Source organism: Apteryx rowi, unplaced genomic scaffold, assembly GCF_003343035.1.
Source record: "Apteryx rowi isolate R43461 unplaced genomic scaffold, aptRow1 scaffold_123, whole genome shotgun sequence".
In the NCBI taxonomy this organism is placed as follows: domain Eukaryota; kingdom Metazoa; phylum Chordata; class Aves; order Apterygiformes; family Apterygidae; genus Apteryx; species Apteryx rowi.
The window spans coordinates 1,235,744-1,259,657 of record NW_020447453.1 but is presented as its reverse complement, the minus strand read 5'-3'; the positions used below and the strand labels follow the sequence as shown (position 1 = coordinate 1,259,657).

At 39.9% G+C, this 23,914-nt stretch overlaps 1 protein-coding gene across 2 annotated transcripts in view; it reads right to left on the bottom strand.

Annotated features, from left to right (window-relative positions):
• Nucleotides 1-23,914, bottom strand: part of RASA3 (RAS p21 protein activator 3) — a 182,274-nt gene that overhangs the window by 74,865 nt on the left and 83,495 nt on the right. For both annotated transcript variants that reach the window (XM_026055448.1, XM_026055454.1), the window contains exons 2-3: nt 22,372-22,489; nt 11,177-11,280 (exon numbers count right to left, since the gene is read on the bottom strand). In XM_026055448.1, the coding sequence (XP_025911233.1) occupies nt 11,177-11,280; nt 22,372-22,469 (202 nt within the window). In that variant the 5' untranslated portion in view covers nt 22,470-22,489. The remainder of the gene's footprint in view (nt 1-11,176; nt 11,281-22,371; nt 22,490-23,914) is intronic.

The window sequence follows — 23,914 nt, the reverse complement described above, 5'->3', positions numbered from 1 at the left end:
TTTCCTTACAGAAAAAGAAAAAAAAAATGTTCAGCCAGCAGCAGGACTGGAACTCGTCATTTTAAAAGGGCATGAGGCTTAGTCTGAAAAACTACCCAACAGTTATTTTACAGGACTCTAAAAGATAGCATTTCAGGAGTTCTTGTCTTTGTCCTTTAAATTATCTAAAGATACTTTATACAGTGAAAAGTATGAAACTTTGCATACTGCTGCTAAAGGAGCTGAAGCAATATAATACAGTATTTTTAACACATCATCCTCCACTAATGCTGGCTGCAGTACAGTTAATTCATTTACAGCAAAGCGTTAGGCCTAAGTCACGTGTTAAAAGGACCCAAAGTCCTAACTAATTCACTGTTCCCTCAGCTCTGAGCAGGGACTAGTTTGCCTCCTATTTGCACAACATCAAAGAGGGGTCACAGATTACAGACTAAAACCATTTATCTTAAGGGTAATAAAGGAAAATGTTACCAGCTGCCACCTGTTACAAAGCAATCGAAAATTTCTACATCTACAGCAGATAAAACCCCACTGTTTGAATCCCTTGCTGAATTCCCTTTATCACAGACAAGTGTTTCCACTATGGACAGTGCCCATAAATGCAGACCAAAACTGTCAGAGAAGCAGCACACGCTATGAGCTAGTTCAGACCTCCCTCTTGCAATGAGCCTGCCCAGTGAGAACCCCCTTGACCTCAATGCTGATATGAGGCTTTGCAAGCAAATGGAGCAAGGCTAGGGTGGCACTTACGTTTCAGCAAAAATTAACAAAGGTATCAGAAATGACTGTTAGGAAAACATGAGGAATATATTTCCCATGCAGATTTTCAGTAAGTGGGTGACTTTTGTTTGATCTGTAGCTGTAAAAAACCCTTTCCCCTTATTCATACAACACAATACTTGACATCTGTTCAAACCTAAATACCTTAGTTTCCTCAAGTTTTATATTGATGATGGGCTGAATATCCAGAGCAAACATCACAGGACAAACAGAGGTCTAAAGGGTATGCTATTATCCATTTTACAATAAATATTGTAGAAGCTACTTGTATATAGGTTTTTTTATTCCACTTGGGCCAAACCTTATGTAGAACCAACTGATTTTTAAATCGGCCCAACTGTTTTTACCCTATGTAAGATGTTTACTTTTCACACTGCAGGGCTTTTTGCTATGATTTCTAGGGGCTTCTCCCAGTGTCATATGCACCTCCTTACTTGAGCTGCCTGAGGAGCTGTTTTGAAAGGTGCTTTTGGAAGAAACCTGTCCATAATACAGGAGTTTCTTAGGGAACACTCTTAGTCTGCCAACATATTCTGCTATTGAGCTTCCAGCTCCTCATTCTGTTATAGCTTGGATCAAGCCAGGGAGCAAGCACAGGTCAATTAAGCCACTGCTTCTGATCCCCTGAAGGCAATGAAATCTAGAGAGTAGCCTGCTCCAAACAKGACAGAACACAGGCAGCTGCTGCAAGTTGCAATTACTGCACATTCCCCACTTCTGTTGGGGAAAAATTCAAACAGCACAGTAGGATCATCTTGACAGAAAGACACAGGTTAGCCAGCAACAGCTCCAGAACTTAAACACAACAAGGAAGTTCCTCCTAGAGCCACAGAAAGTTTGTCTTACTATTTCAGTGCTTTAACAAGGAACAAAGCTATACTGACTCCAAAGCGAGAAAGTTCTTCTCATCCAAAAGATGGGCATATGCTAAACTGCTGAGGGCCCACGGTAAGCATTTTGGGACTGGCAAGTCAACAACCAGATAACGATAGGAAATGTGGATGTTTGAGAGAGAGACATATTTGCTCATCAGCAGTGGAGCTTACTGACATGCCTCAAATTCATGGCTGGCACCAGAGTGCTGAAGCAGTGACATTGGTCTTTTGGGGCAGCAAGTACCTTACTTTCCCCCAACTCTATGGTTATCAGCAACAGCCATAAAGACCTTCCCCATTCAATTAAGGCATGCAAGCTGAGCTAAGCTTTTGAAGGTCTGCTTTATTGGACATCTAAAAAAAATTACATACCTGTGTTTCTTTTAGTTCATGGATGGAGTTATTTTTGGAATCTTCTAGTGGGAGATCCAGTTGCCTAAGTATAGGTATCTAAATTGSAGACAATCCCTCTCCAGAGGCTTTCTTTCAAACACACCTATGCCAAACACAAGGCAAATGTAGGCTTGCCTAAACCACCACATTAAACACCTAAATTTAGGTGTTAAATCTCCTGATTTAACTTCATTTAAGACTGAATCCTGTCCAGTCATGGTAGCTATGTCGTGTAGAATAAGGTAATGAAATTAACTGATTCAGAGTGTCTCTGCCCAACTGTTTTAAGACAATTACTGCTACTTCATTAGAAGTCTTGGATACACCTTCACAACAACAACTCTTCCTCAAGCACTCACAGGCCACCATTTTCACAACAAGTCAAATTATTAGCATGAGAAAAATCTTACTAAAATGCCCAGAATACTTTAGTTACTATCACAGGCTTTACCCATCCATAAACAAATTCAAAAAATAAATGTGAATAAAACATGTTCGCAAAACCTCATAGCAGCATTGAGGTCAAAGGGGTTCTGGCTGGGCAGGCTTATTGCAAGAGCAGGGTTTGAACTAACTCATAGCATGAGCTGTTTCACTGGCAATTTCACTGTGCATTTGTGGGCGCTGTCCATAGTGGAAATATTTGTCTAATAAAAAAATAAAAAATAAGAAACATGACTATACACATTTTTAAACATGTAAATGTGAACATGTTCATGTAAATGTTAACATGGTGCCATGAAGATGGAGTCTCTTTGGGATGCTTTCAATTCATTGTGACATATCAGCCACTTCAGAAATTGCTCCCTTGATATATATAAGTGCACTGACCCGCTACATCAGGGAATTCATTTAAAATACTTGATATGAAGGTGCATGGGTAGAGTAGCTCTGAGTAGCAGGAAATGCTAAGGACAAAACAGAATTGTTTTAATCAATGTTTTGGGCCATGAAAGGCTTATAGGATTTTAATCAACTTGAAATCTCCAACTTTAAAAAAAAAAAACCACAAAAACACACAAACACCCCCCCCCCACACACACACACCACTGCCACTCCTCCAAACTACGTGGAATTCATAATTATCTATATGAATGGGTTATTTTGACCTCAAATAAGAGACTTTGTAAGGCAAAAAGGGCTAGAGGCCTGCCTTGTTCAAGAACAGCACAAATTTTCTCACCCCTTTCCACAACATGGAAGAAGACTAAAATAGCAATCTCCCTTCTTCAGAATTAGAAAGATATGGATGAGCGTTAGGGACAATACAAGGCTTGAGAGGCTTGGAAGCAGGACAACTGCTCTTCCCCGCTCCTGTGTAGCACATCATGAACAACGAGCACTGCTATACCATTTGCTGCTATTGGTAGGAACTAACGGTGACAGTGGAAGAACATCTGTTTTTAGAATAATTAGTGCAAATATAATATGAATAAATCACTTGTGAAACACCTTTTTCCCTCCTTCTTGGGATCTATCTTGGATAATAAGGTGAAGAAAGGCAGGTTGTGAAAGAGGTGTAGTTTCTATCCTTAAGAGAAACAAGGCACAGCATTGCAAGGACAGTTTTGCTGGCCACAACCCTAAAGATTTCCCCTGACCTATACTGCAATTTCACCTCTCTCCCCCCATTAAAAAAAAAAAAAAAGAAAACATTTACCCAACCACACCTCCAGTATCGGTTCCCCGTTACCTGCTATCTGGGCCCTTAAAATACACACACACTTCAGAAAGTTGTTATAGCCTGTGGCTCATGCCAGTGCTGGACCAGCCCCAAATCAAGACTTGCAGTCAGCATCGTCTGTCTTACAGTAGGTGATCAAGATCCTCAGCACGCTGCCTGCACTGGACAACCATACCCTTCATGCCCTCCATCATCAGTTCTGTCTAGGTACTGCCACCAGAAGCCACTGCTGTTGCATCTCCTTCAGCATCTTCACTTTGTTCAAACAAACCAACCAAACTGAGACTGCTTTACACCTTTCAGTGCTGAGATGAGGCAAGAACTGCAGAAAACAGAGCAAGTCCAGCTCAAACTATAGTAGCCAGAGGTAAGCTCGGAGAACAGATCGACAATGATGACCCAAATACAGACACTAATGCTGTTGTGCGGTAACAGGGCCTGCATAAGAGGATGTGCTGAACAGACAGTCAAGGTTCTAGCAACATTATGCACAGTAGTTTCGTTTATAAGACATGTACTTGTAGGAGGAAAAAGGAAAAAATATGTATTTTTGAAAGCTCAACTTTGTTTTCCTGCTTTTGTGATCATTTGTTATGTTAAAAGATATTGTCAATGCATCCTAACAATTTATTCTGTGCAGAAAGTATTTACTTTAGGCTTTCTGTGCAACTGTAGAGGATCTTCTCAGGCTAATTCTAGTTTATAGCTTCTCAAGACTTGTCACTGTGGACACAGTCATCTGTTTCCTTTATTTCATTAGCTATATTTATACCATAGTGAGTAGACATTATTCCCATGTCATCCAACGGTCACATCAAGGAAACAGTAAACCAAGTTGTGACTTCTGCCTAAGCCATGGTCAGCAGCATGGAGGATGGGGGAAGAAAAGGAACACAATTGTCTACTTTAACCTTGGTCTCAATTTTGCATTGTATTGGAAGATCTTTCCTCCACTTTATCTAACAGGAACCATAGTTTAGCAGGGATGGTTCTTTTTCAGTTTTACTTCAAAYGCAATAAGGTATAAAAAGGTGATGTTTCAGTTACACTTGGCAACAATTACCTCATGATGGATGGTGTGCTTGGTCTTTTGGTAATAAATGGTGACAACTCTATAAACACACCTCCTCAGCCTTGGACATACTCATTAACAAAGGCAAAGACAGCTTAAACATGTTACCCTCAAACGACTTCCAATTCCAGAGTGTTCTTATTCTCTGAGAATGTCCATGAGCTATGACTTTTTTTTTTTTAATTTAGTCCACAGCAGTCAAGTTTAATTACCTCCAAAGGTAAAATTTGTTTTACTGCTTCACTTGGCCTCAGTTCATTTATTATTAGGCAGGAAGATGGTCACAACCTGTTAGGATGCACCAGCCACAAGGGTTACAATTTATTTTAGAACACACCTAGTAACCTCTATAAAAGTGTCTTAGAGCAGTAAGGTATAGTAAATGTAATTAACAAAATGACTGGCTAGTTTTCTCCACAATGGTCTTCTGCCTCTTCACTGAACAGCTCAGGAATTTGACCTTGACAGTTTCTTAGTACCATCCCATCCCATCCCCACTGCAACCAAACCTGCCCATCAGTCAGGACTACCAGAAACCTAAATATGAAAGAGTTCTTATTCCTCAGTGCAATAAGAGGGACAAAATTTGATATGGTAAAGTAATTTCTTCCCCTCAGAACTTCACTGTTAGTTGCATTTTATTCTGTTCAGCTTCTTGCTTAATATAGATGTTATCATGCCAGTTATGTGTATCTGTTAACAAAACAAATGAAGTGCTCAGGAAAAAATACAGCGTGATTTCTGATTTAAGCAGAGGATAAATAATTGTGTACCTGTCACCTGAAGGGCATATAACATTAACTATTCTTTCAGTGCAGTGTTAAATAATTTGGTGTGGCACATTTCCTGTTTTTAACTGATCTATATATTCARGGTCACAGACTTGCAACTTGAACTGTTCATTACACACCCATAAGAATACCAGCTCAGGGCCTGTCGTGGAGATGTTTTCTTCAATTAATCTAGCTCAATTATGAAAGAGTGAGAAAACCCTTCTGTTCTAATGTACTGGCTCAGTTTGGCTCATTTAGAGTCTCATTTAATATTTCTTTAAAAATCAAGAACTAATTATCAAAATTAATCATTAATGAATGTATATTTACATTTGCCTTATTTAACAGTATTACTACCCTAATATTCCTTGTGCTGCATTCACCCAGAGCTATCTTGTTTTCCCATTACTGTTGGCAGGAAATCAATTGCAGGTTTTTCAAGTTACCCCATTTCCCCAAAGTTTTTGTCATTATAACAGCTAGATGAAAATAACTCTGCTATTTATTATACACACACATTTCATCAACTTCGCCTACTACTCATATTTGATCATTTGAAAACAGCGTAGAGAAAGTCATTCTTTTATTTTAAAAAGTAAAGCTGTTCTGGCTCCTCTTTGGACAAAAAAAGGCTAAATTAAAATGGAACTTACCATCATTTTAATGTCCTACTYAGAGCATCCAATGTACAATATAAATCAGTATATTAAACTCTAGCCAGGTAACAGTCAGAAGACACAATAGCAAGAGAAAACATAAGACTAGTCTATTTCCATAGTAAATGTATATTTGCCACAATTTATCAAAAAATGGACACAATTCGTACTTCAGATCCACTAAGCTGTGCATTTCATTCATTATATTTGCATTTCACCTGGCATCCAAGATTCTTCCAAGACACASTTCAGAGTTGTATCTGTTCCGCTAACAATCTCACATGACCTAGCAAATTAGCATTAGGAAAACGCAAACATAATAAACAAACATGCAAATCCAAAGATACTTTTATCTGAACAATGCACTCATCCTGTATGCCAAAATGCTACATTATGTTCCAAAACATATCTGCTACACACGTGTTCAACTTTCTGAATTTGTTTGGTTCTCCTCGGAGTTTTTGTCAGAGGTTTCAGGGGTTTCTTGTTTTTCATTCCCCCCGCCTTCCTTTTTTGCTGGCTTGAGTGTTCTCATCTGTCACATACTGAGTGAGTTGCATTTTGGATGTTGGAGAATTTGCTATCGCAAATACGTACTTCACATTTCAATAAATAAAAGTATGCTTACTCTGAGCTCCAGTCACCCTGGAAATAAACATTGTAACATCAAGAGAAAGTCCTAACAATGCTAAATGGTGATTCAAACGGAACTTTTCTAGTCAACCATCTTCAAAAAATAGCTACTTTCACATTCTCACCGTTTTGTGGCACATGCACTATGTGTTCTCAATCTCTCAAAAAAAMCCCAGACAAACAAACAACGCAAACAGATGTCTTAAACATACTAGATCACACAGGAAACACAGTCAAATTCACAAGCTCAGYAACATCTGAACTTAAAATTAGTCTCCCTGGATGGAAGGCATTAACCTCCAATTCCCTTCTTTGAGAAAGTACATTGATGAGCATGGGTAACCACACTTACTTCAACAGAAGTGTCTCATGATGACAGAATATAACAAGTGATCTTTATAACACAAACAAAGGGCCCCTATTCGCAGAATTCAGCAGCTCAGTGGAAAAGAGACTATTCTAGCACTACTCTAACCAAACTTTTCCGTGCGAGCCTCTTCCAGAGAAGGTCTCTTAAAACTTACTGAATTGAAAATGCACATGAAAGCAACTATTCCTTTTTAATATTACAGACATTGTTCCTATGAAAGAGCTCCCTTCATCAAAAAAAATTCCACTGCTTAGTTTTGCTGCTGCTGACTCCTGTTCAACAATAACTATTGAAAATAACTGCATGCAGTTACTCCAGAGTGCTGCTGTTTCCAGAACCATCTCCTGCTACAAGCAAAAGGTTTAGAATTTGTATCATAAAGCGACAGTAATTCTGTTTTTTCTTCCCTCTCTTCATTGCCTTTTAGCTATTTAGCAGGATTCTGCATCTTTGCAATGCTCTTCAGATATGTCTGTGATCGCAGAATCACAGAATGGTTGAGGTTGGAAGGGACCTCAGGAGAAGATCATCTAGTCCAACACCCCTGCTCAAGCAGGGTCACCTAGAGCACATTGCACAGGATGGCGTCCAGGCGGGTTTTGAATATCTCCAGAGAAGGAGACTCCACAACCTCTCTGGGCAACCTGTGCCAGTGCTCTGTCACCCCCATAGTGAAGAAGCTTTTCCTCATGTTCAGATGGAACTGCCTGTGTTTCAGTTTGTGCCCGTTGCCTCGCGTCCTGTCGCTGGGCACCACTGAAAAGAGTCTGGCTCCATCCTCTTGACACCCTCCCTTCAGATACTTATACACATTGATAAGATCCCCTCTCAGCCTTCTCTTCTCCAGGCTAAACAGGCCCAGCTCTCTCAGCCTTTCCTCATAACAGAGATGCTCCAGTCCCCTAATCATCTTTGTGGCCCTTCGCTGGACTTGCTCCAGTAGTGCCACATCCCTCTTGTACTGGGGAGCCCAGAACTGGGCACGGTACTCCAGATGTGATCAGGAGGAAGGGGAAAACAGGGGGAAGAAGAGAGGAAACTCTTGGACTACAACAGCTAATACACACTGTAAAATATCAATGTAGATAAAGGCAGAACTCCATTGTTACCTAAGTGTTACATTAAAACAGTAATACATCAGTCTGCCTATATATGGATTCTGCAATGCACACACACAMAAAAATAAAATAAAATAAAAAATCACGCATTGCAAGAATAGTACCTCTTTTTTCTGAAGAGGTAGTGAAGACTAGAAACCTGATCAATGATTTGCACATCCAAACAAAAGTCTCTGCATGTCTCCTGCAGGTCCTTTATTTCATGAGCTGCTCTCAGCAGTTCCTGAAGGATTCCCCTCCAATGTCAGGGCTTGATTATTAAAACAGGAATTTAGGGAACATGGAAAAAACAAAGTAATCTGCACTTCTCTCTGCAATTTCATGGGGTCTGGCTTGTTTCAAGTCTTCCAAGGCCCTTGCTCCACAGAGTAAAACCCTTAGCAAGAAAATCTCAGCCCATGGCCTGTTCATGAGCCACTGCAGCAAGAGAAAACTGGTAACATACAGGAGATCCGATAAGATGACTTCAAGAATGAAAAACTCATCAGTTGAAAGAAAGGAGATATTATTTCACATTACAAGTGGGAAGCTCGAGATTAGAGACCAAAAATCTTTCCAAAAGCTTAGTCAGAAATCAAAAACTGAAACCCTCACACAAGATGTGTRTGCCAGAACTAAGCATTAATTTTAGATCAGCTCAGTTCCGCCCTAGTTCTTTACCTAACACTTCTGCAAAATCTCTGGCTACGACTGTGTATTCTTGTGCGACAGCATTTTCCTCAGAAATGGATAGCTGCAGTTGCTGCCACTTAGATCTGCAGGTAAAGCTGAATTATTTCATAACACCTGCAAGATGGAATTCTTGCTTCCTATGAAATTGCTTTGGCCCCACAGCATTATCTGTTATTGTACTGTATTTACCTGGTGATCCTGCCTCTAAGATCTTTTGTGTATCTTGTGCTGTTTCTCAGAAAGAGACACGAATTTTACCTAACTGGACTTCTGTACACTTGCATTTCAAGACAGGGTTAACACACTAAATTGAAAAAGGTAATTCTTTGCCTCAAAAAAAGTAACCTCACAAAAAGCCCCCCAAAATAACAGAATTCTTAATTTTCTCATTTAGAGGAACAAGGCATCCTAAAACTCATATAATTCAACCTACCAACTGGAGAGTTTGGTTGAACAAGTCACAAAGTCCTACTTTGGAAATATGGCAAAATCTAAAGAGAGAGATCAGGAAACAAGAAAGTTCTTAAAGATCACGGTAACAACCTCTACTTGTTAGTGGCGGATGGAAACATATACCTACTTGTTTTAAATGGACATACATGTATGAAGACACACAGCTAAGAGAGAACCTCAATTTAAAGCTGATGCACCTTAAAGGAATAGAGTTTCTGACAGCAGATTAACACATTAAATAAAACAGACAATTTCTTGTTAAAGATTTGTTCAATGAAGTTTAACACAAACAGTTTCCAGTAACTTTACTGGGTTTTGGATGAAGTTTCACAAGCCCTGACCCAGTGAAGCATATCTAACCAGAAGTCAAATTCTCACCGTAACATTAAATGCAAAATCCACAAAAAGAAGAACTCAAAGCTAAGATTCCTACCAAATTCTCAAAAGCACATCCATGGCCACCTAGGTCCTTTTTTTTTTTTTTTTTTTAAATCAAAAATAGCAACAACAAAAATGCTAGATTCTGCACCCAGATGAGCTGGGTTAGGGCCATAAAGAGAATGATCCAGTTTCTCAGCTCATATGTAAATCACAAAGCAAGAATTAAAGAGAAAAGACACTAACTGCATGATAAACTAGAGTAATGAAAAGATATATGTGAAGAGATCAACACGACAATTCTGTGGCTGTAGCAAAGCTTTTTACAGCATTATATAAACTATTGCTCAACATCAAACAGCTTCCTCACCACAAGCTCCGTCAAAATATACACACCTCACTGAGAGCTGCAGCCATTCCATACTGGAATTTTAAAAGTGAGAGTCATACATGCCTTATTTAAATTAAGAGATGAAAAACTAAAAAAAAAAAAATCCAAACAAAACAAGACCACTAACACAAAGCAATCAAGTACAATAGAAAAAAAWATATATTTTTATAAATAATATGTATACACACACATATATGTATAAAAATATATATTATATCAGTCCTCAAAATTGATATGGTTTCAGGAAGCTTAAATGCCAGAATAAAATGCCTTAAAATTGAAACTGTTCTCCTCTATGATAACTTGAGTTGAATAAGCTTCTTATCCCTAGGGATAAATTGAGTGTCATGCAGTTTGCTGCATGTGAAATGCCTGGCAAGCAATATCTGGAAAAGCTGAATTTTTGTCCATCTCAAACAGGCACTAAAAGTCTCACAGAACTGTTCTGCAAGTAACAGCTTGCTCTGATGCTCTTTATAAAATTTTTCTTTCATCACTGTACTGTGGGTACCTGTGACGAGTAACTATAACTGTGCAGGCCGTTAAGGTAGCTGGGTTTTAATGATACTGCATTACTCTAATGAGCCCTGGAATACTCCAAAACTAAAGACCTTACATTAAAAAAATGCAACAGTAAATGATACCACCAACATCTGGACACCGCTATACTGCCTATYTCGATTAAATTGCAATCTGCATTTGCCCCCAAAACAACCAGCATTTATCTCCTAACATTCTTTATAACATGTAATACTGTAGTCACTAACTCATTTGACAAAAAAGGAAAGCACTGGGCATCATTTATCACTGTCATCTATCAGATCAAGACCTCCACTTGTAAGGCTATACATGGTCTAACAGTCAAAATCCAAGCTATAAAGCTTTATATTATAAGCTATAAAGAAAATAATAATTTATGAACACATACCTATGATGGAATCCCTTCGAAAAACATCTCTATCAAAAATATAAAATGACAGATGACGAAAGGTCCGAGGAATTTCACAGTAAAAGTCTTCTCCATAGAAGGGGCTGGGTGAAAAAAAAAAACAACATACACATACACACACAAAGAAAGAGAGAAATTAGTGTTGGTACCCTGGAGGAAAAAGTGTGCTTACACTTCACACCCAGAACATCACTCTGGACTGCACTGGTCTCTCCCTCCCACAAAGAAGCCCCTTCAAGTGCTGTTCCACTTCGACTCTCCCCAGCTTCCTTACATGGCCACAAAACAAGATTTCCTAACATGCAAGAAGGAACAGATGCTTCTTTTTATTTGGAAAAACAAGAGTCCCTAAACAAAAATGGCAGAGACACTATTACTTGCTGGCGTACAGTGCCTTGAACAGGCAGGAGAGACCCCTGCTTACAGAAGACCTTGTAACAGAGACCACAAGAGCACACAGATAAGCAGGATGAGCAAATACAGCAGGGAATCGTTGCATACATATATTTTTTAAAGGGTTTCCTTTATTTAAAATAAAATGCCTACAGCCATTGCCTCCTTTCTCATCCCTTCCAAAGTTTCTAAATTAAAGTCAGATTCAGACAATTGATAGTAACTAAGCCTTGGAGCTGGCATGATGCTTGTTATCCGATAGCACTGCATGTCTCTATTTCTGCTTGCTGGAATTCCCTAGAATAAAGTTCTTTTACAGTAAGACCATTAAAAAAAAAAACAAACCACTATTCTCAGCACGAAAAGCTCTTTAGAGACTTAGGTGGCTTTCTCTGAATCCTACCAATTTAAATGGAAAACCTCTCAGACTCCTAACAGTTTCTCTCTATCCAATTATATGGTTAAGGAATCACACCTAAGAACTATAAGCATCTATCAACATTATTTGTTCATTGACAGGTCTGTCATTTTACCACAGATTTTTCACCGCATGTGCATGAGTCCATGCTTCAGTAGATCTAAATGGATGGATGCAATTTGAGTCATATGGAGGAGTACAGCAAGCACTGCAGATATAGACTTAAAAATAAATCTTTAATTCTAATTAACAGGCAGAAAGCCAGGAGGTTTTTTCTTCCCCTTTTAAACACAGGCCTCTCTATCGTCTTGGCTAAGCACAAAACTGGGAGATGGAATTGTGCTATAGCTTTAATCATTATTGAAGGCTTTTTATGCTAGAAGATTACATATCCAACAGTTATTAATAGTTCCTTGCATTAACTTTCAATTTTTCATGCATTTTGTCAGTAGAGGCCACTCCCTTGGCTTCTCTCAGGATACCACAGCATAGGTATTTTAGATCACTGTATACTTTTGCTTTATATTTCTGCCTACAGTAAAAATACACTCCCAAAAGATTCCTGTATGCCCTCAACAGCTAGCTAGCAAATCTCACTCAAAACATACAGGCACTGCATATTGGCTCAACACTAAACACTGTACTCAAAGAGAATATGCCACACTGAGTAATTTCATTAAATCCAGAGACATCACTCAAAATGCAGGAAAAACATTTTTACGTCACTACCCCACCAGCTACGTGGAACAACACGTATTGGTTGAACAATGAAGCCCAAGGCACACCCACAGGTTAAACTTCCACCACTGAAACAGAGTCCCATTCCTTAAACTTGAATGCATCCAGCTGTAAATCATGGCAATTTAGCAACCAATGTGTGACCCATTCAACCATCCCTACAATGAAAACAGGGGAAAAAAAGGTAGCAACTGGAAATGGTAATTGGTTTGACTGCTACATTCATCCTTAGCTACCACCTCTAATTCAGTACTCTCAGTTGYGTCATCTTTATCCCATTCTAGGTTTTATTTGGAAGCAGGAATGCAACACCCACAGCTTCAGATACAAAATACCTGAATTCTTTGGTAGAATAAGCTTCTACCAAATCGAGAGTAGTATGGCTGTCCCAGCAGCCATGGTCCGCTGGCAGCCCCAAGTGCCTTGTTCTGTGCACATCACTGGGTGCAAGTTTTCACCCAGGCTTAACCCAGTGGGGCTATACAAATGCCTAATCACTGTCCAAACATTTAGTGTAGTCTACATGCAAAACACTTGCATCTTTCCAAAAGCTCAAATACTCTATTCAGCCATAAAATTGTGCTTTCTTCGGGAAGAACATGACAGATGAATTCACTCACTAATGACCTTGGAATGAAATGATATTTGATGAATAGTAGATTATATACCCATTTCTCTATGAAGAACACTACAGAAGCTTCAATAAACTGGAAGTTGAAAAGCAATGAAAATACAAGTGAAGGTTGTACTGAGCACACTTTTATTTAGCTCAGCTGGTTCTGGGAGAAATAGCAGGGAAGAGACGACGACTGGCTCCTTTGGCGAGTCCTCTATTAATCAGTATCACCAGCAGTGGTTGGGAGCAGGAGATAACCAAGACTGTACCACAGTGAAACACAGGACATTCTGAAAAGCAGACTGGACAAGAGGAAGTTTCTAGTCCAATATACAGTATCAGAAAGAAATTTATTAATAGTAATGCAGTGGAGGCAGAGCGAGCCATGCAAGGACCAGATGCTGTCATTACTTTTAGGCACAAGGCTTAGCAGCCCCCACTGGCTGGTGCTTTTCACAGGGTGCTGCCTGTAGAATAAAACCTTTGTTCAGCACTTTGTTCAGCATTTCCCCTCTTTCACCCCAAGATCTTGTAGCCCCTGTAGATTCACAAGCTTATGTCACTCAGGTAACACCCCTGAATCACACTGTATTCCTCATTTATAAAAGCAAGCAGATTTCCAACACAAGTGCGTTCACTCCCCACAGGACAATTAAACAGCAAAGTTTTAACTGTAAGGAAAAAACACATTAAGGGTAGCCTGACCCCCTCCCCCAAATCTTGCATAGCTCTGCAGAAACAGTATCTTCTTTCTGAGAGAATCAAAAGTGGCCAGGCAAATGCTTTGAGCTTCCACTTAAATTGTGTGCTTATCCTCCATCTATCTCCTCCAAACAGTGCTTGCTTTGTCTCCCTCCCRGACCTGAAGAGCAAGAGGTCGCAGCAGTCACCCCATGATTTATTTCCCAAGCTAACTGATTTTGAGCATGAGCCCCAGGGCTCCAGAATCTTTTTTCCAAAAGAATAAATAAATTCCTTCCTCCCTCCCTGTCCCCTCTATCCCAAAAGCCAAAATTGGTCCAATGGCTTCAGTGAGCACTTTTATTTTGACATAGCAATTAATAAAAAGCAGCAGCATCTGCCTACACAGCCCTCAGGAGTCTGACAAAATCCTCCAAAACAAATACGAAAACCAGCCCAGCTGATAATTCAATGAATCTTTCAGATTCAACTTTCAAGTTTTGATTTAAGTTTTCATTGTAGATTAGTCCGACACTGAGGAGAAATTTTAAACATTCAAAGACGAGGAGAAACAAAGAGGGTCCATGTCTGTCTGTCCCTGTCTCTCCCTCCCCAACATTACAGTGTAGGTTGAGCATCAATATGGTCACAAATGAAGGCCATACACAAGACCAGTGTTGTTGTTATTTCAGTTTCTTTCAGATTTCAAGCAAGCGGTGGAACAGAACTGTTGAAAATAGGATTTTACAAGGACAGAAAACAGTGGAACAAGCCTCCACTGCAAAAACAAATTAGCCTCCTTCCAAGCCTCATTTAGAAGCCGTTTCAAACTCAGCTTAAGAATACTGAACTTAGTCCAATTTCACTAATTTCTTTTTAGTTTTCCTGTTATAGCGATGAGAAGAATGGCAGGGTAGGCATTAGTCACTATTTAGTTATGAAATAGGGCTTTTTTCTAAGTCAGTCTCTATTACTGTCCTGACAGGGTAGAGGGTGCAGAAAAAGATTCTTAGCAATTTTTAAAGCCTTGCTCCACGTTTTCAGGCACATAGGAAAGGCCTGGCTCAGTAGCCTTCTGGTCCCCAGGCCCTCCCATCCTCTCCTTTCTGGTGCACAGGCAGCACCCTGCCAGGCTCCGCAGGAGGGGAGCTCTACTTCAGCAGTCCTCTCTTCAGGCAGTACGGGGCTCTCTTCTTGCACAGCTTTTACGCAGCCTCTAACACACAGGCATACACTAACTGATCTTTCCTCAGGACGACACTTTCCCTAAGAAACTTCCACAGTTGTCATGACAGAAGAGTCATAAAGCTTTGTTAAAAATAAATAAATAAAGACGTGGTCAAGTAGAAGTGTAAAGAACACAGTGCAATGGATTTGAAACTTTAGGACCATTCTCCCTGCACCAAAAAAAACCCTTACTTGYTCTAAATGCTCAAGCGAACAGGAACACCAGGAAATCAAAAGCAAAGTATTGTTTCATTCACGTATAACTATCCAACTTACAGCACTTCGCATTTAAGATGCCCATTTCTGAATCTCTTCTAACAATTTTTTTGGCAATGGATATGTTTTCAGGAGAAGAGAGGGAAGGAGAAGAGAAACAAATTACTGTATTAATCAAGTGAAATGAAAGCAAATAAGGAACAGAGTCCCAAATACCAATTTTCAAGTGTGATGAATGGGGACTTTTTCCCCTCCCTAAAAGAGGTGCAAAATTTATTTGCTTTTACATGTTTTACTAAACTCCGGAGGCAACTTTAATTCCATATGCTTAGATATGTATTGAAATCATCACAAACAGTAAAACTGAGAGGAAGAGACTTCATAAAGCAAATCTCAGAATAAAAACATTTCTTCGGTTAAGGCTATGCTGCAAAACCTTGTGCTTGTTTCTCAATACTTGAGGATTTGCAAAAGCAGTTTTGTTTTTATTTTGGCATTAGAACTTCAGTGGATGAAGTGAGAGAGTTGCATGATGAATAATAATGAAACCCCTCAAACCAAAACTCTTTGTGTATAGATTTTTTTTAAACCGCTTTTGTGCTTGGAAGTAAGGACTATTAACATGCCACAAACAACTCCACATCCTCTGACTATTCTAAAACGTTTAGAAATACTGGATATATCCTGTTGCATGAACTGAAAACCAGATTTCACATCACAGTGTGAGCTGGAAGTAAAAATCAGACTGTATACAAAAGAGTACACTTGTTTGTTTCTATCACTATTTGTTCTACTACTTGGCTGATAAATTTTTTAACTATGCTTTGCAGCGTATGTAAGGGAGAGGGAAAGAGAAGGGAAGGATTATTCAAAGCAGTTCAAGCAAGCCAAATAAAAACTGAACACACTTCAGTCTCCTACTAGACACAACAGAGCTACAAGACGACAGGCAAGTGAGGCCCTGCAAGAGCCAAAGTTGGCAGATGTCATGCTAGCTTTCTTACACAACTTCTTAAAAATACCTATTATTATATTTGAAGCACYGATTTGGCAGAGTACATGCAGCAGGAAGCATATGGCACACAAGGCAACATCTAAATCCAAACATACCACTTATGCCATTGTTAGAGTGCAGATCTCCCAGATATCCACTCTGCCCAAGCAAAATTTTCCTCGTGTCCTTGTGCAGAGACACCCAGATGGGCAGTGCTGCATTATAGCCACAACCACCTCTACCACACAGAGGAAGAAATAATGCACTACGCGTGTTCTCTATCCTAAACTCGGAAGAGAGACAGACACACTAGCTATAGTCATCATCCTCACTTGACAGTTGCTAGTTTGGCTCAATGAGGCTTACAGGGATTATGATAACGTTAAGCAGCAGCCATTTGGCCCCTGGTCACCTCCCAAAATATTCTGTAAGATGACACACACCAACAACAGGAGAAGTCATATTACAGCTGCGTTTACTCTCTCTCTCTCTCTCTTTTTTTTTTTTTAATAGCTTAAAGCAGTCTACAACACCAACAGTTGTTACTCACATGGGTGGCTTTCAGTATGGATAAACGCCCTCATTCATAAACCCCGCCCTGTGTCTCAAGGCTCACTTTATTCTTCTCCTTCCATTAAGCCTTGCTTCCCTTCCTGGCACCCTTCCCAGCTGTATTACTTCACCATGCAACCATGCACTCCTTGCCCTCAGTAACATCCCTGAGCAGCCTGAAGTCTCACCCATGCCCATCTTAGCCCTTTCCCTTAAAGGCTTGGGATGTTTCAGCATTGAAGGAATTAAAGCTCTGGGTAGATGCATCTCCAGCGCAGGAGATGGCAGGCCCCAGCAGCAGACAGGGCACCAAGGAGTGAGCTGGGAGYGAGCCGGAGGGAAGCTGCAGAGCTCATGCTACAGCATCCACTTTGAGGCCTGGGGAAGGCTGGTATCTCAAGGAGGCGGGCTGGCAACATAAGAACATGGAAGCAGCTAATGGAGCTAACTCCGATACAAYAGCTAGTTTTGGCAACACTCCAACTAAGGGAAACAACTATGTGCTTAAGATTTGAGAAGTGGCCTGTGTCCAAGATGTTATCAGAACACGAGAGAAGTCTAGCCAAGCAGCCATGAACTCCAAACAGAGGAAAGTAAAGTGTTCAAGTGTGCCTCGAATTAAAAAATAACAACATTTAAATATTGCAGTAGAATTATTTAGAGCAGGTTATGAGAGCTGCTGACTGAATTTATTACCAGATCTAATACTAAAACAAAGACACAACAGCCTCCTGTTAAAGAGAACACAGCTTTATGAATTTGCAGCACGTTTCACTCTACACTCAAAAGCACACTGCAGACTTGTAGTTCTCGCTCTTTCCTTCACTGGAGACTAAGGAAAAAAGAGACTGGGGGGGTGGGGAAAGTGCCACTGGCTTCATTTTCTGTTTCATTCAGGCTTTGATAGCTATGTTTAGCATGTGAAAAATTCTCCAGTGAAATAGTGAAGAACTAAATAATCATGGACTCAAGGTGTTTGGCTCATGTCTCTAAAGCACAGGCTGTCAGCCATTTGATTCTCAATGTATGACACTTTTTGCCTTTATTCATATCCTCGAAACAAATTTAGAGATGTCACATTCCTTCCATTCTTCACCTATGATTTGAGAAGCTGCCTTGATTTCCTGTTGCAGCTGACATTGCCCTTTAAGTGAATGGAAACATTTGATGCAAACAGCAATGGCAAAGTCAGTCTTAATGCCAACAAACCAAGAAAGTTTATCCTCAGGGAAGAACTGTAGCTAGGAACAAGCCCTGGCTAGTGGAGCCTAAAGTCTGAAGCTACCTGTAAGGGAAGCTAAATGACTGGTTCAACAAAGAAAATGAACCAGCAAAATTCTTGCCAGGCTGTCTAAGCAAGACAGTTCACCGCTTGCAGCTCAGAACTACAGAAAAGTTGTAGATCTATGCATTTAAAAAATATATATTCTCACACATTCCTTAGGACATAAAACACATGAACCACTTTGCATTACATCTTTGCTAGGTTATATGGAATGGATCCAATCCTATTCACTGCCTTTTGTATGATGGTAATATAAATATTGAACAATAATTAAAAAACAGAGAAGTGTATTAAATCCTGGCTCTAACTGCCCTCTCCCTCATCTTATGACTTGCATGTGACCTTTTCAGAATTTACTAAAAGCTCGTGCCAAGGAGCTCATGAAAACAGTATTGCTTGGAGAATTAAAGATTCTCTTCCTGGGAACCTGGAGAGCTTGCTCTGACCAGCCCATGCATTAATCGCACTTCACCAAAGATCCCCAGAGAAGTCGGATGACTCTGAACTGCCCCAACATCGACAGTACTTCTGCATCACTCTGTGATTTCATAGAAAGACCTGCCCATGCTATAACCCATGACTTGTTTCAGTCAGACACTACTAAGTTGTCCTAACAGCAGCCCTTAATATCTTCCAGCACAAGGCACTGGATGCAGCCGCCCAATTTAATGGAAGCCAACAGAGGTTGGATGGCAGRAATAACTGAAGTTCCTGACAGTAATTTATGAATCTCACCTGACTGCTGAATAGAGGAACTAAGGTTCACCATTCTGGCTGCTCTCAGTTTTTAAGAGGCAAACTTGGATAAAGGGTATCAGGCTCACAGAAATTCTCTAAAGAGCCTTGGTAAAGGCACTGGTCTGGGAAACAGGATATGTTGGTTCATTTCTTAAAGCTCTAAATGATTTGTGCTTGGGTGATTTAAGAGACCACTACTCTCAGCTGTCTTCCTGTGCCTCTGGCACAGCATATTAAAATAAAAATGTATTGCAGAAGAGCTCAGGGAGGTAACTTACACTGGCCCAGCATAAAACACAGGAGATCATGACTTGGAGTCCAGAGGCTCTGCAACAGATACCCCAAGCAAGCTAGAATAGGTCATTCATCTAAGTCCCCCGGGAGGGAGAGACGACTGCTTCCTTTCTTCCATTCGTGAGCTCTATTTAAATTTTACAGCAGGAGGAGGTCTGCCTGGGAAATATGCATTTCTGCAGTGCTTAACAGAATGGGGCTAATTTTAGTTCAATGAAGCTCAACTGAGTAAACAAAAAAACAAACCCCCCCCCCACACACACACTCACTGAATTCCCAGCTACACAAGATGAAGTGTTTCAGCATGATTTTAATTATTAGTCTCCTTATGCAGATAGCTGGAAGAGATTTCAGTCACACGCTGGCCCAGCTTCACGTCCCAGCTCCTATCTGACAACATTACATATCACAGCAGTGATACCTCAGAACAAGGGACCCAATATGTGCTTCACTATTATTTGATGAGTGGCTGGCAAAGAAACTCTACACATGAAAGCAGATATTTCTCTGTTGCATACAAAGTACATGGGCCTTAGGGTACATAAGCCTTGCCTGCCCAATAATTCACAGCTACTATGTGGGTTGAATCGATTTACAAACAAGCATTAAAGAATGTGACAACATGACTGGCTCCTCAGCTATGCGCTTATATTGGAGTACTACAAAAAACAATAGGCTACCACAGCACTATCTGAAATCATTTGAAAAATATCTCCCTCTGGAAGTCTATGCACTTGTTTTAATACATTTAAATACAATCATACTATAAATTAAGTAGTCTCCCAAGTGTTCCTCGCCAAGAGCAATTCCTACCAAGAGACTGGAAAGACATCCCTAAGCTTTTCCATTCATGGATTTGGAATTTCGACCTGCTTTTTTGATGCAAGAGAAACAGACGTGAATAGAAAAACATCTATATGAATAAATGCAAAATTCAGTTGATATCAATATCTAGAAGTGGATATTCAGGGATTGCGAAGAAGCAATTTCTTCAAAAATAGTACTGTTCCTATAACTAAACTTGCAAATAGAAGCTCACAGAGGCAGAAGGCAGACTACCACTGGAAACACAAACTCCATAGTCATCATTTCCTCTCTCAGTAAAGAGATGGTTTTTAGTCATCCCTTAGATCAAGGAACAYTGGACTGCACGGGATTTTGAGACGTCACCTGGTCTGCCTACTGTTCTGAAGCAGAAGGATTCCCATTTTTGGTCAGAACTGGTTACAGCTAACCTGTCAAAAGTCTTCAGCAATCAACATGCAAAACACCAAGGCAACCTAGTACAGTGCTCCAGAATCTTTAATGGTAGGAAGCTTTTCTTCACAACAAACCTAGCCAAACTTCCTTCCCCACTGCAATTTAAGCCCGTTATTACTTGCAGTATCCATAGTGGACACACAGAACAATTTCCTTCCTCTTGATTTTAAGTATTTACATAATTATGTCTCCTCTCAGCCCTCTTTTCTCTAGACTAAACAACTCCAATTCTTTTAACCTCATCAGCTACGCTTTCCAGAGCTCTGATCATGTGTTGCTCTCCTCTGAATTCACCTCAAATGATGAAAAGAACCCAGCTCCACAGGAAAACAGAAACCTTCTAATTTCTGCACGGCCTCAGCGTACCTCTTCAGCTTAATAATGATATCTAAAGACAGGTAGAATTTTCCCCAAAGGAAAAGTTACACTTCTTGCTTAGTCCTACTACTAAAAGTTTGTTTTCTCAATAGGAAAGCAAGTGGATTAGTCCAAGGAAATGACGTCAACTATGATGATAAACCCCCCTTCCCCCCATGAAGCACTTCAATGATCATCTAGSAAAAAAATCCACTGTGTGACTTTTAGTTGTGAGCAATAAGGCTACAGACAGTTGACTCAGGACTAAATTCAAATCAGTTACAGAATCACTTTTAGAGAAACAAGTGGTTCATGGACATGGCATGTCAATTTTCTTAAAAACTGTACAGATCAACCTTGGGATTTTCTTTTTCCTGCCAAGTGCTAACACCATCATAAAAAACACTTACCCTAATTATGTTTGTCTGATCTAAACACTTTAAGAACCAGAAGTCTCCATTATGGACTCTCAGTGTACCACATCAGAATACAAGATAAGGGATAAAGACTTAAAATAAGTAATAAGGAAAAAAATTATGTGAGAGAAGATTAAGTGACTTAAGGGAATAAATCTCACTTCAAGCTACTCAGACTCACACTACTAAGTGAGCTTAGTACTTCAGGGGGAGGGGGAATAGAACTATTTCCCTAAGTAAATTATTTGCAATAAGAAGAGAAGACAAATAGCAAGTTCCTAACTGTACTACTCAACTCTCACTTCCTTTCCACTTTGTATCTTAAGATAAAAGTTATAAACTTGACTTCTCTTTGCTACTTGCCCTTCAATTCCAAAAAAGCCTCCCTTGCCAGAGTATACACATATATACTTGATCTCCACTGTTCCCTTTATATTTTTGACATTTGGGGACTTCCAGGACAAAGCGTTCTAACTTTTGGTACCTGTTTCATTCTACATYTGCCTACTACAATCTCACACCCATCATTCAAGATAATCAGACAGGCATCTTCATGTTCAGATCTCTCCTTTTAGTTGCTGTCCCATGACAGAAAGAAACCCCAAACTCCAGCCATTAGGGTAGCTAAAGCAATGCAAAATTCCAAGCATAGAGAGCTGCAAAAAGGAGTTTGGTGCTCTAAGCTGAGAACTAGAAAGCTTAGGGAAATTCAAAACAAGTATTGCAACAGAGAAAGGAGTACTGCCTGTAAATTCTTTGGAGAATAGCTTATATGGCTTGCCTTGGTGGAGACGTTTTCTCATACATACAGATAGCAATCGTGACAGTGATTCTTTCCCCACTACAGTGTTCTTTAAACTGGAAAAAAAGATTATGTTCATCCTCCCTCTCTCCTTCCCCTAAGCATCCATGGAACACCAACATTGTAGTAAGCAGAGAAGTAGTCTAGAGCGCTGTTAGCAGAACACATGCACACATGTATTTATTACCATAATGACTTCTCCACTATTTTGGTCCTGAAAACCTCCTCCTGGTCCAGGTTTACAGTACAGTAGCAATCCCTCATCTTGTTTGGCCCCGGATACATAGGAAGATTTTTGGCTTCACCTAAAGACAAGAAAGAAAAAAACCAAAAGGATTACATATTAAGGAGTTATCCATATATTAGTCAACTGTCAACTAATGTAGGGCCAGCAACATGAGTAACGCAAAGTACTATGTATTTTTCTTCCCAAGTGTTATGTGTCTATTGAACTTAGCAGCAGCATCCTGCTTCCAAGGCAGGAGCTCCTGACAGTCACAGAGTTTAGACAGTAGCAAGGAGTCAATGCCTTAGAGATATCCCAGCTAACAGCCTTGCTGAGTCCATTGCAAGTCTGTCTGTCAACATCAGCAACAGTTCAATATATTTTTTTTTATCTCTAATTTAACTGCATTTGCTTCATTCCAATTATTTATTTAGAAAGTTATTCTCACCCCTCACATAAGATACAAGGAACATAATACAATGTGGTAATAAAGCCTTCACATACATCCCACTCACTTTACCCAAAGCCATTGTTAGAGCACAGTAAATGAGGATCGATGCCCAGCTCTACTACTCTCGCAGATGCCAAGACGGAAAACAGTCACTTCGGATACAGTGAATAACCTTACACCACACATTAGACTTTGAAGCACTCTGATGGGGTAATCAGTGCTTGTGAAGCCCCCCAAAGTCTCTGGACAAAGGCACCATGTAAGTCATATTTATTTATTTTGAAACAAACAAATATTCTTCTAAAATGCAACAGGAAACACGTATGTATCCCATATTTAAAAAAGAAAGAAAGAAAGAAGGAAAAAAAGGAAAAAGGATTGAGGAACTAAGGGTAACCAAAAGACTACCAAAACACAGGAGTATGAAACAACAGCGAAACCACAGCTTTGTCCTCTACCTATCCATTAATAACCAAAATTGAGAACTAAATTTGCCTGGCAGAGTGACAGAAACAAAACTCTCAGAAAGGAAATTGGGTAATGCTCCCTGTGGCTTTACTCAAGCACCTTAGCACCACCTGGCAGGTGTTTCAAATCCAAGGACAGAACTTAAAACTCTCAAAGAATGACTAAATAAAAGTCCAAAAGCCGTGTGGTCTTATTTACCTTCACTTTTTCAGTACCAGGAGATAATTAGATACCCTGGAAACTAGAACATTCTCTCCTGATAAAAACACAAGGTAAAAAAGATGACAAAAGCACAGGCCAGGGGAACCACAGCTTGTCTGCTAGCAGAGGAGGGAACTCTAAATGACAGAAGCAAATGTAACTTTTCATCAGACCTCTGTACTAGACACATGCCTTTCCCAGTCTCCAACTCCCAAATAGCTTTACTATTAACAGAATCGTCTTGCATCCTGCAACCCCATCTTCAATGGAGATGTACCCTCCCCACCCCCCAAATTCATTCAACAGCAACAATTTGATGCAATGTGTATGTAAATACTGCAGAACTATAGCAAGAAAATATCAAGCCAGCTAGCATCCTCAGCT